Raw genomic sequence first — 18,632 nt, 5'->3', positions numbered from 1 at the left:
GCTAATAATAACAGTATAAATAACCGAAGACATCTTGTAAACAGTGCGGTCATAACCCTGAAACATTAAACAGCTCGGTGGGATCTGGCGCATCAGCTGCCTGTGGACTCCGCTGGCGCAGGGGAAAGAGCCCGGCGCGGTCTGTTTATCTCAACTTTAATCTCCACAGACTAGCTGATCAATAGAGAAGAAGATGTTTAAATTAGAAATTCTAGGCACCACGAGCCCGGGCCCAGGGGGAATCCTTCCTCTGGCTGCACTTGGTCGATAAGTAACACCTCTTTCCCACCAAATTAAATTGTAGGGGAGGAAAACCGCCTCCAGAATGGATCAGGCCTCGGATTTCCCCACCGCGTAGTTAGTAAAAGTTAGTCTTTTTAAAATTACAGTAAGGGGCTAGCCTTGACAATCGATATTAATGTGTACTTCGCAATAAAGCTGGGCTATGAAAACTCTAGCATCACATGCGGAGCAGCAGGCTACGAACTTTGTTGCTGGTCAGTTTCAAATTGCAGGCGGCTGCTTTAGAAATGCCGGAATCCCCAATCTGCCAGGTTATTATTGCACTTCACGGGTAATTCTCTTTCTTCACAAAATATAAAAAAGAAGTGCGACCTGGCAGTCAGGCTCCAAACACCGTCATCCTTCCCACCCCCAAAGGATACGGTCTAAAGCTTCTTAATTGGGAAAATAAACACTATATAATCTAGGGTCAAAGAGTTTTGTTCCCGGATCTATCATTCCACATCAATGTGGGTGCTTTCAGGAGAACCGAGAACGGGGTGTCATTCCACAAAACGCTGAAATGAAAATTAGACCGCTCTGTATTTATTTTCAATAGAAAGGAAGATTTATTCACAGAAATATAGCAAAACCTGTTTGAAGAAAATATATCTATATATCTTTAACGTGAATTACTTTATAGATGTGACTATCAAAGTCAATTATTCTATGAATCTACATATGTCACAATGTATCATACAAAAGATACACATTGGTACGTTTTGTTTGATCTTCCTCGCTATTAGCACTTGAACCAGCAAGGCTGCTTTGCAGGACAATCAACTGTACACGCGTTAATAAAGTTAAATATATGGGATCTTTGGGGTGGAGTCTTTGCTAATGTACATTTGGTCTCCTCTTTACTGAGGATGAATCCCCTCGTCTCTATAAAGTGTTCCTTAGAGAGGGGGGAGTCTCCAGCTTCCCTCTTCATTTCCCCCGCCTTACACACTGAAGATGGTCTCCTAGGCTTGAGGTTGGTCAGGATGCTGTAGGTCCACACAAGCGATTTGTGTTCACCACTTCTTTCAGGTCACTCTCGGGTTTGCCAGCCACCATAAAAGGCCAAGTCTGTAGCAGGAAACGACATGGGATGGAAAAGGGGGTTATTACAATGATATTACAAGTGTCTAGTGAGACTGTGCTACACCAGAACCCACGGGCAGAATAGCCTCGCCAAATTTCTATCAGCGATAAAAAGTGATTGAGCTAGGCAACCAAGTGCTGGGTTAGTCATTTCCAGGGATGCCTCCGCCGGATTGTACTCAGTGGCAACGCGCATAAAAACGCTTAGCCTCCCAAAGACATTCGTCGCTCTCCCTTGTGATTATATATAGGCCTCCGAGTGATGAATCGTGTCCTATCCATCCCAGAAACTGCTCTCTGTCGCTTTTTAGATAACCGATAGCGTTTTCCTGAGCACACAATTAATACTAAGATATACGAGTAAAGACAGATCAAAACGGTTCTTCCTAAACTGGGTAATGTCAAGGCACCGCTCTCATGTGCTGCTCCTCTGCTCTTAAAATCAAATCCATTTTACCAAAAGTCTCAGCATTCTATACTGTACCGATTACTGTAATTATACTATTAGAGAGCCAGCGCCTGCTGTTCTTACTCAGGTAAAAGTCTCACTGAGGTTAAGGGGAGGTTTAGCTGAGTAAAGAGTGCAGGATTAGATCCATAATTTAAATTATATTATTTCCCCCTAGGTTTACCGCTGCATTAAGAGCAGCCTCCTTTAATAGCCTTAGCAAAAAAAAGCTGCACACCCGAAAATATTTTGCAAGGAGTACAAAGGGATTGCTCTCAGACTGCATTCTGCCCACTTGTTAGATTGCTGTGTCTACCCACAAATTAAGATGCAACTATTTAAAAAAGAAATAGCTCAAACCCTTCTCAAATCACCTTGTGGATAGCAAACTGCCGGTTATTTTTCTGCTGAGCCCCAAACGTTTGAAAAGCAGCTTCAAGGAAGATCACCCCACTGAACGGCCACAATGTTTGATGAAATTCATTTATCATGCAATGTCCAAACATGTATTAAAATTTAAACGCTAAGTGAAGAGCAAGAATGATCTATTTTAACCACCGATTTTAGAAAATGTATTCAGTCCTTGTAGTGGCTTGAATTATTACTATTATGGATACGGTTGGCAGTACAGCGAGAATGAATTACACACACACACACACACACGAGAGAACTTGTGTTTCATTTATCTTTACTGTACTTCCAACGCTACAATAATAGCTACAATTATCTAATACATCTTTTAAATCCGTGGTTAAATTAGACAACTCTCACCTAGGATTTAGAGGATTTTTTTCTACTCTAAAGTTCTCATTTATAAAAGAAACATATCGAGAACAGTAAATCCGAGGTAATGAAAGAACAGATCTATGGTAATGTTTAAAAAAAAAGCAAGTGTGTGTGTGTGTGTGTGTGTGTGTGTGTTATTTTACATCAATAAACACCAGAAAATAAAGAAGAAATGAAGACTGAATCATTCGTTAAGAAATCGGACCTGTTCCTATATACTGAACACTGTTAAAGTACTTAATTAAACGAGAAATCCTGTTTGAATAAATACTGCGTGTAGGGACGTCATCTGTCTCCCAACAGTGTGTGTTTAAAATATGTTACTGAATCGATTTGCACAGTTGCAGAGCATTTGACCTGTCACTCCCCTTTGAGCAGATTAAGACAGAAAAAGCTAGAACCATTATAGTGGGAAGCTCTTTTTATAAGTCAACTAACAGCGTTTGGGGAGGGAGGTGATTTGGAAGGCGTCTGATTTATTCTAATAAACGCAATAACTCAACGCCCCAAATATACTCTCAGTGGATCTGCCAGCAGTCCTCTCTGAAGGGTACAACACATGTTGATTTCCCCCTCCCTTCACTTCAGTGATCAAGTGTATTGATGAACTATTAAACGCGCCCAGGCAGGACCTTACCAGATTGACTGGGTGAATGTAACCATTTTCATACTTGTCATTGGCCAGGATCTGTCTCAGGTGAGCAATGTAGCTGGATGCCAGTCTCAAGGTGTCCAGTTTGGAAAGCTTGGTGTCTGGAGGTACCCAGGGCAAAGTGGTCTTAAGCCTCGAGAAAGCTTTGCTGAGTACCCTCATCCTCGCCCTCTCCCTGGCGTTGGCAGCGTTTCTCTGGACTTGCTTCCCCTCTTGGCTCACTCCATTTAAAGGGCTCTTTTTGGTGGGAGCCTTTTTCCTCTTGCCGGAGGCGCCTCTCCCCTTTGGGGGGGACGCGTTCTCGCAATTGGAGCCCTCTTCGTTGCTCTCGTTCGACGTCCCAAACTCTTTGTTAGAATCCATTTTCAGGCCGTCGCATTCCAGCATTTCCACCTCCTGAAGGTCTTCCACATCGCTGAGCGAGCCAGTGGACATGGTCTGCGAGATGCACAAGGATCAAAGCTTCCTCGGGGGCAGGCGTTGGGTGAATACCTCAGGCTGAGAAGACGTTTCCCCTCGCCCTGGGGTGTGATAGGTTTGCAGTCAAGAGAGGATCCCCGCCCCACCCCCGCTTCTTGCCCGTGTTTGAGTGAGAGAGAAAGCTGAGGAATTTGGTGAGGACACTAGTAATTTATCTGGGGAATAGAGAGGCGGATCCGGCTGCAGCCCAGGGGAGGGGCCCTGTCCGGCCACTGCCTGTTGCTGCTCACCACATTCACAAACCTCTGCTCAAGAGCAGGAGAGGAAAACAGGCACCAAAGAAGAGTTCCAGTGATCTCAACATTGTAATTCAAATCTTCTCAACTGGAGCAAGGCAGCTCCCCCTCTCCTCTGCCCCTTAGAACTCTGCATGGCTCTCCCTCCTGCCTGCTAGATGACCCAGACGCTGGTGTCATCCTTGTCCCTGACTCCTGATGAAAGCTAAAATGCCTCCTGATCAGGGTGCCCAGCAGATCTACCAGGCAGCTGACTTGGAGATGGATTTTTAATACATAGCTTCTGAACTGTGTCCTGTAAACTCATCTGAAAGAAATTTGTGGATAATTGTTTGAGAATGCATCCTATTAGGATATACTCTGAAACATAGAAGCTGGGTCTCTTAGTGAAAGCACAGAAATTGAAGCCAGGAGATTTGAATTCTGTTATAGGCTTCCTGTGTGACTATGGCTAAGCACCTTAATCTCTCTGTCCTTGAGTTTACCCATCTGTAAAATGGGAATAATAACAATAATTAAAACAACAATAATAAATATAATTAATAATTAATTCTTCCCTAATTCTCAGGTATGCTATGCAATTTATTTCATCAGTATCTGCAAAGCACTTAGAAATTCTTCCAACAGAAGGCCCTGTATAAGTGCAAAATGATATTATAATTTAATGTTAGAATATTTTCTTTTAATAACAAATAGAATAAAAATATATACCTGCAAATTGAAATGAAATCAGGAAAAATATTTACCAAATGTTGCAAAGTTTGCATAAAAAGTTGCCTTTAAATAAAACATCAGTTTAAATAAATATATTTCTTTCAAAGATTTTGGTACTTAAGTTAATATGATTTTGTTCATTTATACTGTAGAAATATATCTAGTTGTCTATATTCAGTTTACTGCATGATCCATTACCAAAGACCTGCTGGGAGCTTTGTCTGAGTAAATACAGCATGAGGTGGCCCAAAGAGTAGGAATTTCAAAAGAACTCAGCTTTGGCCTAATTCTGCTGCCATTGCAGTCAATAGGAATTTTACCACTGATTTTAATGAGTGCAGAGTTAGGTCATTACTGAGTATTTTCATAATCTCATCCATAATGTGTACATGTGTAATGTGTAAATGTTATTAAAACCCATGTAAAGCTTTTTCTGAACTATATATAGTAGATTTTCAAAAGCACTCATCGCTGGCCTAACTCCGCTTCCACTGAAGTCAATGGTTAAATGTGTCTGCCCCTGGAACCAAGTGTAGAGGGAGCTCCATGGAAAAGTAAATGCAGCCAGTATTTCCTTCCCTATCTCGTCCCCTCCCCACACATAGATCTTGGACCAAAAATAAGTCTCTCTGGAGATTGGGTTGTGCATATGTGTGGGAGGAGAGAACAGGACTACAGGGAAGCAGATCCACATATGGGTGGTGCCCTCTCTGTGTATGCAGAACATACAATCTGGTCCCCAGGGAAAACAATTACTTAGGAGACTTAATCTCAATGTGTAACTTAATTGCTCCAGGCCTAATTGAAAGCTCCTTGAAAACAGGAGAAAGACTCGCATTGGCTTCCGTGGGCACTGCATCAGGCCCTTTGTCCACACTCCTAAAAAAACCCCAAACCAACATAATATTTAGGGGATATTGTGATGCTAAATTAGTAAATGATGGTATAGAGGTCTGAAATCTTAAGATGAGAGTTTTTATAGAGGAACAAATATTATTGAATATAGATTTTAATAAGCAATGAAAGTATCTCTTACCTATTCATCCATTTAGGTTTTCCCTTAGTTATATAAGCCAGAAAAAGAAGTGCAGATCTAAACTTTAAACCAGTTCTTGCCATTTGGCTGCAAGATAACACCCCCTACTTAGAATAGGATAAGTATATTAAGATATCATATCTTCAAGCTCTGGGATCTGTTGGGAATTCACTAACCTCTAATGTCATGTTATGTTAACTGTGCCCTGTTTGCGTTTTCCCTGTGCTATAAACTAAACAAATTGTCAGCATATCAGCTCTAATGAATGAATTAGGATTTCTTTCTTTATAACATCCTTGTTACAGATCCAAAAATTACTAATCACCAGCATGGAGATTTATGAGCTTTCTTATTTTCTGTGCTTGATTGTTGTTTGTGCAGGTGGAGATTTAAATGACCATATCCACCGCAAGGATTTATGGCCTAAGTGATTGATGTTATTAACCAGCAACAAGATTCTTCCCAGAACAAGGTTGACAGAAATATCAAGTTGAAGGTGCTTGTTTCTTTGAGCACAAGTGACCACAGAGTGCAATATGTAAAGCACAAGAAAAGCCCAGAAAATAGTAAAAGGATATCAAGCAGCATGTCTCCATAGGCTTTCAGTTAAGTGACTTTTAACTGCATCCTAGAAATTTCTCAAAGTCTTTACTAGATGGGAAAGCAAAAATAATTTTCAGATTTATGAAAACATCTAAAAATGCATCTTCACACACACAAACAGTATGAATCTGAATTTTTGAGACAGTGTGCATCTTTGGCTTTCATTGACTTCAAATGGAGTTTTGAGTCCTCAGCACTTTTGAAAATCAAACTAATATAGATCGTATATTTTTATAAAAATAGATAGAGGGTGTGAGTGTATACATGCATACACATAGAAAATCAGAATAATCTAGATCATATTTTTAATATAGATACATATGGAGTATAGATATATATACACATGCTTTTTTTTGTGTGTGTGATTAATTTTGTAATAGTCTTCATTGGAAATAGACAATGAAAAGTACAAAAAGTTAAATGATTTACAGCTTGTATATGTTTCCAAATCCCACACATTTCACAGGATATCCAATAGAATTAGGCAATTATGCTGTTTTACAACTCATCAATGCCACAAGGCCAGACACTACAAAAGCAGACAATACTTCATAGACATAACATGTTAGAGGGGTTGTGGTAGTGGTGATGATAGTGGTTGGGGGTCCTGAGGTTTAAGAAAGAGGAATGCTGCCCTGCAGAATTGGATTCTATCCCTGTTTCTGCCACAGTTCTCATGGAATGCTGGGCAAGTCATGAAACCAAACTTTTCAAAAGTGGTCACTAATTGTGTGTTCCTTATTTTCTGGGTATCCAACTTGAGACCCTGGGATCTGTTTTGCAGAAGTGCTGAACACTCGCAGCTGGAACTGAAGTCAGTGGGAGTTGTGCTTTGAACATATCAAGTGCTAGAGTAAGTTAAGTACTGTGAAGAAGCAGGTCTTAAGAGTTTCAGATTGGGCCCCCCAAATTGGTGGTCACGTTTGACTTTAATCTCTTTGGCCCAGATCCTCAGAGGTATTTAGGATCCCAACTTCCATTGAAATAAAATACTGAAATACCTTTGAGGATCTGGGCCTCTGTGGCTCAGCTCCCCATCCACCTGCAGCTTCTCACCCCAGTCCCAGTCTCTTTGCCCAGCCAGTCCCAGTATCCCCCACTAGGCTCCTCATCCAATCTCAGTCTCTCCACACACCTTCCCTAGCTCCTTGTCTCAGTCTGTTTGCCCAGTCAGTCGCAGTTCTCCCCTTTCACCCTGGCTCCCTGTCCGATATGTCTTGTCTTCCCATAGCTCTGTTCACCCCTGTTGGTTCTCAGTCCCAGTCTCCTTGTCCAGCCATTCCCAGTTTCCCCCAGTCTCCAATCTCAGCTCTTTGCCCCCAACAGGCTCCCAGTCTTCCCTCTTTGTTTCCTGTCTCCCAGTCTCCTGGTCCAATCGGTCCCAGCTTCCCCTTTCTCCTCACCCTGCTCTCAGCCCTTGTCTCTCCCCAGCTCTCTGTCCCAGTCTCCTTACCCAGACACTCCAAGCATCTCCCTCCTGGGCACTCAGTCCCAGTCTCCTTATGCAACTGGTCCCTCAGCTCCCCGTCTTTGTCTCCTCCATTCCTATCCCAATCTTCTTGTCCAGCCCCTCTGTCCCTCTGCCCTAGATCCCCGTCCCAGTTTCTCTCTCTCTATCCCCCACATCAGCCTCCAGTTGCTGTCTCCCTGCTTCCACTAGGCTCCTTATCCTAATGTATTTCTTCTCCCCCCACTCCATATGCCTCTTGTCCTCTCTGCATGTACATCAGGCACCTTTCTCCTCAACACTGCCTGGCATCAGAAGGGAATCATTGAGAGCACAGGTGAGACAGGACCCCACAGTTCTAGTACCTTGTGTAGTTCCAATTTTCATTTTATAATTTTCACAAAAAAAATCTTTTTGGGCTGACATAGCTCATAGTGGTGTTTGGTCTCAGCTAAAAGCTAAATCTGAGAGAGTAGAATGACCCCCAAAAACCCATACATTGCTACATGTTCATTTTAAATAGCTATCATCATGATAATAATTACATACAAAAAAACTACATTAAAAGAACATTAGGTTTACAAAGTCAAGGAACCAAAAGTTAGGAAATGCCAGAACTAAGGTTGTCCTTGCAACACTAATTTGGCTCTTTCTGTGCCTACGCTTTCTGATACAGTTTTTAATTACATGATCACATGTTATTTTTTCTACAGCACCCCTGCCTCATTCAGTGCACAGGAGTTGTGTAGTGAAGAAGGCTGTTGTCTGTAGGACCCTGCCACACTTGCTGTAGGAGTTGGAAGACGTCTAGTGAACAAGACAGAAAACTGCAGGAAGAGAAAGGATGCTCTTGTTTTTAAGGCAGCTGAATGATGCCCTGGAGAATTGGTGCAAAAGGCACATCCTGACACCAGAGTGGATCCCCTGACAAATGTTAAGTTCCTGCTCCAAAGCATGGAGATGGTGGGGCTTTTCAACCAAATGGCTGTAAGAATTGTTTATCATGGGCCACGCAACATATTTTTTTCCCTAACCTCATCCTGTAAAATAGCTGAACCATTTCTGCTGAATTAAAAAACAAACAAACAAACAAACAGCTCATGCCACCATGGAAAATTTCAGACAGAATTGTTAAAATTTGCCAAAATAATAAGCAACTGAAAACTGGGTTTTATAATGGTAACTGTCAGGCAATCTTATATATAGGTCATCATCTATAATTGCCTAGATTCTTCCACTTTTACACATGTAGAGTAGTATCTTACTAGTTATGCAGTCCCATTGAAATCAACAAAGCTGCCTACAAAGTGATACTACATGAATAAGAGTGGCAGAATCTGGCTCAGAAATGCGTTGACTTCAGGTGATATGAATGGTCAAAACAGAAGCTGGAAACAAAGGAAGTGTGTGTGCATTTGTGTCCCTAGTTATGAAGGCTGCAGTCAAATCCCTGTGTGACTCATTTCCTGCCTCTGTGACAGGTCTCAGATAAGGAATACTGGGAATCCTCTCGCCTTGCTGGGTTAAGTTTGTATGGGATCTATTAATTACCTGGTGAACAGGCATATTTATAACAGCAGAAGATGGATACATTTTTCCTTCAAGAGACACATTACAATTATAGGCACACACAAACAAGTAGTTTCAGTATTATCACCACCGTAAGTTTATCATCATAAGCTACCATTTGTGCTGTCCATGAGCAAATGAACAAGCTTACAATTTGCTTTTCACAACCATGCATGCAAATAAGCCTTGATCGCTCCAACTTTTGTAGGAGCCAAACATAAAAAGGGTGTGAGCACAGCTGATGCACATGCATTTTAAAATGCAAGCAAGAACTCACAGACAATGATGTGTAGTATCCGCCCATCTGTGCTACACAGTATATTATCTAATGCTTACAGGATGCATCTCAGAAACATTGCCACATAGTTGACATTATAAGTCACAGGTCCCTCTACCAAATGCTCAAAAGAGAAGTATGCAAGAAGCAATATATTTCATGAAAAATTATCACTGAAGGATTAAAAAGCAGACATAACTGTTTTTATTTTGAATATCTCTTTTCATACTGTTTCTATGTTGGCTAATTCTTTGAATTTTTGTGGTTTTAAAACACGATGAAGCTTGTTGATAAGAAATAATTTCCCTCTTTTGTCTTCCAACAGTTAGTACCTTGGACACAGTTGTGAAAGATGGTTTCAGCTTCTTGAAAAAATGGAAAAGCAGGATGCAAATGCCCAGACCTTGTCATTGTTGGGGTGTGTGTGAGAGGGGGAATCACAAGAATTTTGGTGGGTTTTGTTTCTTTGGCAAGACACACACACACACACACACACACACACACACCCTGATTTTCAGAGGAGTTGAGCATTGAAGCTCCTATTGACTTGAACTTCCTAAAATCAGGCCCCAAGAGTATCCATCTTTTGTCAAGACAGGGACTACAGTGGCAACTTTCCAAGATGTCAAGGGACACAGGTATGTGGTATAAAATGCAACAGATTGCAGCTGCTGCTCTCACCCTTAATAGAGTGGGTCATTCTATGTCCTGCATCTACATCCAAATTAAGCATCACATGCTGGGACCCATTGGTTCCCTGGGCTGGATTTCTCTCTTACAGGTGGAGTTGGCCACAAATTGCACTGTAGGGCTCCGGCATGTGGGGTGCCACTTTCCCACCCCTGATATGGGGCCACATTAAGCCTTCAGAGGCACATGTACAGCTCCACTGAAATCAATGAGACTCCATGCCCATCAAAGCCAGTATTCAGCTGAAAATGGTACTACAATAAACCAGAAAACTAGTTACATACATACACACATATGTGATTGCATGCAGGGACATAGATTTGCTCAACTCAGTAGTTTCTTGGAGATGTGCACGGCTCTGAGCTGGGAACAATTAGCCAGAACAAATGGAGCTGGGGCCAGGGGTACACAGAGGAAAGCGTATCTCCTAGGGGGTGCAGAGACCACAGTCACCCTGCACTCCTTTAAGCTCTGACAGGCCTTGTACATGTCTCACAAACAATGACTCTCCTAGCTCCTGGCACACCCCCAAAGTGGGGTCATGGCTGTTTGCCACAATCCAGCCCTTTAGTTTTATGATGCGTCTAATAGATGGAGAGCTGTAATACATATAGAAACATGGTTGTTTTAGAAAGCAGTGTTGCAAAAGCACATAATAAAACTCGATGTATGTAATTTAGAGAAAAACAGTTTTTAAAAACGAAATAGGGAAGAGAATAAAAAAAAGGCCAGGAACACGTGTGTGTGTGTGCATGTGTGTGTGGTGTGTGTGTGTGCACAACACATGCTGAAGGGGAATTTAGCATGTTTGGGAAAGGACTGAAGAACTAAAATTAAAGGAGAAGTGAGAGGAAAAGATGACAAAAAACTACAGAGTGGAAAGGAGATCTTTCTTCCCCCATAATACTGCTCCGTAGGTATAGCTAGGTACAGATCGTATAGATATAGAGGCCAAGATTTTCCAAATAAACTAGAGATCTGAATGCCTCTGCTTTAGATGTCCAACTTGAGACCCCTTAAAGAGGTCTAATTTTCAGAACGTGCACCCCCTTTCTGAAAATCAGACCCCTTTAAGGTGTATCAAGTTGGGTACCCCAAAACTGAGGAATGCAAAGCACTAGTCACTTCAAAAGAGCTGGACCACGGGTTTTTTTTTTAAACTATTTTCTAGGTGGCTAGTATGGCAAATCATATTCACAAGCATCCTGCTACCAATTTCCATTTATTTTCCTCTACAACTGTTCTTCTTGCCCTTTCCTGGTGTTAGTCATACTCTTTGAGGCTGCTGTCTTCTACAAATAATAATCCTTTTCCCTGAGAAGCCTCTCACTAGGTAGAGTAGAAGAAATACTTCTCCACTCTTCTGGGGATTATTTGAGGGCACACCATTGCATCTTAAATAATATTATCTTACAGTTAGGGTGCCTTTCATCCTAGGTTATCCCCAAATTTTAGGAATTTGACCAGGACATATGGGTTAACACAGTGGTCTTTGCTAGCATGTCCCAAGGAAAGATTAGGTCCTAGACCTGGACTTGCTTATCTTGGAAGATCTGCTGAGATCACAGCTCAGGGTAGTATGGGTAGAGAGGCATCTATCTTTAAATGATGCCTTTTAAAAGTTTTAGTTCTTGCTGTATATTTTTATCCCATAAATTTATATGGGTTTAATGTATTTTAATTTGTTCTGTCATCTCTAAGACAAGCTAATGGTAAATCTTACCTTTAAATTTGAACTTCTTTGATTATAATTTATGAGGAGAATTTAGATAGGATATGGAATATCCCCCATAATCAAGGGCCATTTTGGTAGAGCTTGAAATCGTATGACATTGAGGCAAATTGTACTGTGCTGCAAATGTACATCATGGTTTGTTAGGGGGAAAATTCTGATCCAACTGTTTTTGAACTAAAGAAAGATATAAATGTGATCATTGTGGTAAATATTGCAATCTCATGCAATATCTTTGGGGATCATATTACTTTAAGTTCATATATTTCTGTGGTCCAGGGATTGTATGCAACTCCATTGGGAGGGTTACCACAACTCCTTCAGGAACCAAATATAGTGGGAGATGATTAAGGTGATTCATATAGGTTGTAAAGAGACAAGGTGGGTGAGGTAATATCTTTTATTGGACCAACTTTTGTCGATGAAAGAAACAAGCTTTAGAGCTACACAGAGCTTTTCTCCAGGTCTGGGAAAGATATTCAGAGTGTCACCATTAAATACAAGGTGGAACAGGTTGTTTAGTGTAAATAGTTCACACATATTGTAAGATTCTAAGTGAAGTTGCCTATTAAAAGTCATAGGACAAAAGGGCAAGGCTAGTGGGTTACAGATTGGTGTAATAAGACATAAATCCAGTGTCTTTATTAAGATCATGATTTTTAGTGTCTCGAAAAGTGATGAATTTAAACTTCCAGACTCATCTTTTGAAGGTGTTGTGCAGGTTTTCTCTGAGGATGAGGACTGAGAGGTCAGCTACAGATTGAGCGCTTTGTGAAAAGTGTTTGCCCATGGGTGATATGATGTTTTTGTCTTTTAACATTTTTCTGTGTGAGTTCATTCAGAGAGGCAGCACCTCCTTGCGTAGACTGGTTCAAACTGGGATTCTTGGAGACCAACAGACAAAGAAAGTCCTTTTGGCATAAAAAAGCTGCAGTTAAACTGCCTCAGGGCCTCCCTTCTGGTCCAGCAATTGGACAAGGAGGTCTGTCCAAAGGGGGCCCAATCCTTGCAGAAGGGTTAGAAAGACTGGCTTACTAGGGCCACATAAGACTGATGGGTGACATCTGGTGAGCTTTTAGTATGCATATAGGAACTTCTATTGGTTTTATACGTTTTCTCTGATACGCTCAGACCTTAAGAAAAAATGTGCTCGCTCAGAAAGAGCTGTGTGGTAACTGCTGGCAATACACAGTTCATAGCCCTTGGAGAGAAAGCAACACACAGGTGCTCACCTTTAGGCAGACTGGCTTGCTGGGAACTTCATAGTGTAAAGTTGGAAGCTGACCAGCCTTAAACCCCCTGGTCAGAAGGGAGTGGGATAAGGGTCCCTGCCCAGAGACAGATGATGGCTAGAGACTTGAGACCTGACTAGCCACTCCTAGAGTGTACCATGGAGAGGGGGACAAAGGTGCAGTTACCCTGAAACTGTGACAACAACATACCCATATTGCAGAGATTCACCCCAAAGTCGGAAGGTGAACATAAAATTAACAGACATGTAGCTTTGCATCCAAGCCCTTCCTATTCACCACTGTAAGTGAAGTCACACTGCAGATTTGTACAGATAACACCAAGACTTACATGGTACAGCTACCCTTCTAGGACACGATTTTCAAAGGGAGTTAAGTGATCAATTTCTTTGGACTTCCATTGGGCATCTTAATCTCCTAGGCCCTGTGATGGGGTGTTCGACCCAAATTTGCCTTGGAGGCAAGAGAGGCCAATTAGCCATAGGCTGCACCTGGAGGGGAACTAGGACGCAATGAGGCTTAACTGGGGATGAAGCTCACATGAGCAGAAACAGGTAGGGCTTCTATAAAGCCAGGGAGCTGGCAACAGAGTGGTGAGGAAGTTTCCAGTCACACTTCCTGATACAAGGGGAAGCCTGTAATAGGAATGTAGGAAGCAGTCCAGGGAAGGAGCAGTAAAGTCTGAAACCATATAGACCTGAACTACTGGTTTGAGGGTCCCTGGTCTGGAACCTGGAGTAGAGACTGGGCTCAGGTTCTCATACCAGCTGCTGTGAGAGTGGCATAGTCAGTGTAGTGGTAGGGAGACTGCCTGAGAGACTCTGAAGGGGAGGGTGACTGTGATTTGGCTGGAGGGCTAAACTACAAAGATGAAGTGCTGCGACTCTGGATTAGAAAGAGACGGGCTGCAGAGCAGGTGACTGAGGTAACCGGCTGAGTAACTACAGGATGGGGTGAGGATGGTGATGAGCTAATTCCCAAGATGAGCCATGAGGAGGTGCTGCCAAAGAGTGAATAACAGACCCCAGGACAGGCTCCTTTGAAAACTGGAACCCTACAGCCACAGTCTAAGGTATCAGCCTATATAAGAACTGGTGTGGAAATACCCAGGCGAAGCTTCCCAGATCTCCCTAGTCCACCCCACCCCCCCAGCAGTGTGCAGTGTGTTCTCCCTTCTTCTGCTTTCTTGCTCTTCTGGCTGGCATCTGGGAGGGTCTTCTCTGTACCTCTCCTTGTCCCTTTTGAGGTGACTGTTGTCCCTTTTCAGGTGCTAGCCAGGTGCAGTCCCTTAAGCCATTGAAGACAATGGGACTATTAATGTATGTAAGGGACCCTCCCCATGAGTAAAAGTTGCACATTCTAGTCTCTAAAGTCCCCAGTGTGAAGATAATAGAGTACAAAGTAGGCTAAGGCAAATGAGGACGGATCAGGGCCACCCAGAGTGGGGGGCAAGTGGGGCAATTTGCCCCAGGCCCCGGGCCCCCCAGGGGCCCCCAGGAGAGTTTTTTGGGGCCCCTGGAGCGGGGTCCTTCACTAGCTCTGGAGGCCCCAGAAAACTCTCACGGGGCCTGGGTCCCTGGAGCATCTTCCGCTCCGGGTCTTCGGCGGTGGGGGGGTCCTTCTGCTCTGGGACCCGCCACTGAAGGGCCCTCTGCCGAATTACCACTGAAGACCGGGCAGCACTTCGGCGGCGGGTCTCACTTTGGCGGTAATTTGGCGGCGGGGGGCCCTGCCGCGGGTCTTCGGGGCACTTCGGCGGCGGGTCCCGGAGCGGAAGGACCGCCCACCGCCGAATTACCACCCAAAGCGAGGGCCCCCCGCCGCCGAAGACCCCAGGCCCCCGGAATCCTCTGAGCGGCCCTGGGACGGATAGCCCAATGGTTCGGGTGCTAACCTGGAATTTTGGATATTCACATACAATTCCTTGCTCTGACCTTGGGCAAGTGTCTCAGTGCCTCAGCTCCCGCTCTATAAAACAAGAATAATAATACTTCTCTACGTCACAGGCCTATTATTTGGTGCTCAGTCCCTATAGTAACAGGGACCATATCAATGCCTAGGATAAACAGACTGATAGATAATTGGAAGGTAATGATTAATGTCAGAACAATAGAAATGTGATGAAAGTTTTGAATATTTGATCTCATCTTATTTCTTGAAATCCCAATTAAGATGGTACATTTTTATACCCCTGTGTCTTGCTCACAAGCTGGATGCTTTACTAACTTTAAGGCACTTCGATTTGTCAATTTATATTATTTTAGATAAGAGCACTGGTACCCCAATTTGGACGTAATTCAGAAAGGTGGAAAAACAGATTCTGTAGGAAGAAAAATGCTAACTTTGATCATTTTAGTGATGACCCCAGGATTTAACAGTAAAACCAAGAAGGCCATTGTTGGTAACATTATAGCACAAGTAGCAAGTGACCTTAGTCTAAATTACTCAAAAGTCCCCAAGCTCTCCAGGAAAGAAAATAAAGTGTTGCTCAAAGTTTCCTGTAATTCTCTCTCATTGATGACACAGGATTCCCTTGGGAGATCTAAAGACATTTATAAACGTTCCTTACACCCTTTGTAACCCTAATTCCCTTCTATAAAGAGTCTTACTCCAGGCCACTTCTGTTGAATAAATAACTAATGCATCTGCTCAGAGTGAAATGATGGCCCCATTGAAATCAATGGCAAAACTCCCATTGACTTCACTGGGGTGAAGATTTCAATCCTTATTGTTTAAAGATTACCTTTACTAGCCAGTTATCCTCCAAAATGATTTATTATCTGAGCATTTTAAAAAAGCATCAACACAGTATTTTAACATCGAACAGTTTATGCTGACACATGACATGGTAGAGGTATGCAGAGAATCAAACCTTGTTTGCCTCAATCTGTTTTCAAAACCCAGTAGTTTCACACATAATAAATAGGAACTTTTTTATTGTTTTATATTTAAAAAACAGTTTCATTTAATTGGTCCATCTGAGGCCAACAGCATAAATTAAAAAGAAAATAATGAATATTTACATTCCCAAATAAATATTAAGAAATCCTACTTTAAACAATCCAGGAGCAGCACAATTGTGAAGATCCTGGGGCATATTTTCACCACCAGATTTGGCTGACACATTAGGGATTGAACCAGAGACTGGCAGAGCTAAAAGCATGAATTGCTACAGCTTGCATTAAAGAGCCAGGATTTGAATTTGTGTGTGAGAACTGAAACATGCAAACCCAGAGGGATACACGTAACACACATACTGACACCAGTGGGTTACATACACCTAAATGAGTACCCAGTCTTTCCAATGAGTTCAGTACTCAGCAGCTCCAACAGCCCTTTCGAACATGCAGCCTCTTCTTTAGCTCCCCATAGGGGAGCAGAGCTCTATTGAGAATCTGACCCAGGAAGGTTTTGCTTGGGGGCCTGGTCTTTTAGGTCCCCAGCACACCTTATAGTCCCAGGCTACAGTGGGAAATGAGCATGCTCAGCACCTCACAGGAGGAGGCGGAGGAGGCATTCAGTACCTGCAGTAGCAGGATTGGCCCCACAAGTGAAGTACTTTGTACATCATAGAAGGACATTTGTCCATTGCAGATAATCCAACAGCAATGACCATGACACAGAACAAGTATGAGTTTGATATAATGAAGGCTGTAGCTTTATTGGCTTTACAGCAGAAGTGATAATAGAATACGTATAAACTACTTTAACTCAGCAATGGAAACCTAGTTATTTCGGTTTTCTAGTTTGGATAGCTCCATATACGCTTCCTTTTTTCTCCACATAAATTCCGCATTCTTCCATTTTTCTTCATCCTCCTTTGCTTCCATCCTATCTTTTTCTTCTCAATCTGCAGCACCTCTTAACAGATCTGCCTTTCTGAGCATTCTAATCTGTCTTCCAGTGGTTTTCTTAGTGATGTTAACAGCTGATATGAGTCCACATTTTCAAAGGGGTTTCTACATGAGCTGTAAAATTATACTCACAGCTTTTCACAATTAAATGTGAAAAACTCAAATTTGCATGTCCCTAAACTGCATTTGTGCATGTAGGTTTGATTTTCTGTGTATACAAATATGTAGCTGATAATACCTGTGGGCACAATTTGAGAGGCTGATTTTGCAAATGTAGTTCTTTAATATTAATGTTACTTTTATGTAGTGGACATGTAAGTATAGATGGCAAATACAACAACAATAATAATGTTATTTATCTGGTGCTCTTCTTTAGTGAATCTCAAAGTGCGTTACGAAGTATCATTCTCACCAAAATGCATTATTAATTCTCTCCAATAGTTTTTGTTAAAGATAAATGGTAAAATACACACAAACTACTCTAAACTCTTTGTTTTCACTTTAAAGAAATGGATAAGGAAAGTAAGACAGCTCTGGAATACATGTTGGGATACATGGAGGTGTTGGGAAGGGGGAGGGGAAGTGCAGTGATGAATGATCAGTCGTTCAATTGTTTTCTTTCTTGCAGAAATCAGAGACAGAGTACAGTTTATCTTACCCTGACTTTTAGCAAGACAGATTGCCATGCAAAACCCCCAGGCTGAAATCATCCAACCACCAAGCAGGGTGAAAAGACCATCCCAGTTGCACTCTCATAGCTCACACTAGCTCCAGCTCCTGTTAAAATTCTGTTTTTTTTTTCAGTGACTCTGAAAACATTAGCATGGCATTTAAAATCCTGGGTTTGCTAAATTAAAGGGAAGCTGAAGTGATTCATTTAGGGCCAGATTCTGCCATCCTTACTCACACTTAGTACTTTAATCCACAAGTAAGAGTAAGATTACTTGAAGGGTAAATTATTACTCATCCCGAATAAAGGAGGTAGGCTGCGGCCCTTAGTAACAGCAAATGGTACAACATAAGTAGCGTGCACATTACTTTAGATTAGAACTGGGTGATGTTTTTCAGACTAAACGTTTTTCACTCAATAATGCAGATTTGGGTCAACTGAAATATTTCACAAATTTAAGTCAAAATGCCTTTATGTTTCAAAGTTCACTTCAATTTTATTAATTTGTTACAATGGTAAAAAAAAATCATTGAAGGCAAAATGAAACATTTCATTCTTGCACAGACAAAACATTTTGTTTGATCAACTTTTTCAGTTTGCAAAAAAAAACAAACCCATTTCAGATAGACCCCAAATGAATTTGTTTTTTGATTTTTTGGTTTGGTCCCCAATCTGATAAATCAGTTCTTTGCACATCTCTGCTTTAGTTATCACTGAGCCTGACTCTTCTCTCAAGTGCATTAGTTTTATACCAATCTTATTCCATTGAAATCTGTCAACCTACTCCTGATTTTTACTGGTGTAAGCGAGAGGAGAATGG

General features: G+C 42.0%; 1 protein-coding gene across 1 annotated transcript; it reads right to left on the bottom strand.

Annotated features, from left to right (window-relative positions):
* Window positions 1-827: 827 nt before the first annotated feature.
* Window positions 828-3,867, bottom strand: TCF21 (transcription factor 21). The gene is made up of 2 exons (XM_045010576.1): window positions 3,240-3,867; window positions 828-1,353 (listed from the first exon to the last, which is right to left on the bottom strand). The coding sequence occupies exons 1-2, from the start codon at window positions 3,687-3,689 to the stop codon at window positions 1,264-1,266; spliced, it is 540 nt and encodes a 179-aa protein (XP_044866511.1). The 5' UTR covers window positions 3,690-3,867; the 3' UTR covers window positions 828-1,263.
* Between the last annotated feature and the right edge of the window lie 14,765 nt (window positions 3,868-18,632).

Source organism: Mauremys mutica, chromosome 3, assembly GCF_020497125.1.
Source record: "Mauremys mutica isolate MM-2020 ecotype Southern chromosome 3, ASM2049712v1, whole genome shotgun sequence".
Lineage (NCBI taxonomy): Eukaryota > Metazoa > Chordata > Testudines > Geoemydidae > Mauremys > Mauremys mutica.
This window is presented reverse-complemented; position numbering and strand designations above follow the sequence as displayed.

Excerpts from the sequence above, each read along its gene's own strand:
- TCF21 (XM_045010576.1), bottom strand. The coding sequence starts at position 3,689 with ATGTCCACTGGCTCGCTCAGCGATGTGGAAGACCTTCAGGAGGTGGAA. Across the intron at positions 1,354-3,239 it reads ACATTCACCCAGTCAATCTG|ACTTGGCCTTTTATGGTGGC; the intron begins GTAAGGTCCTGC and ends TTCCTGCTACAG.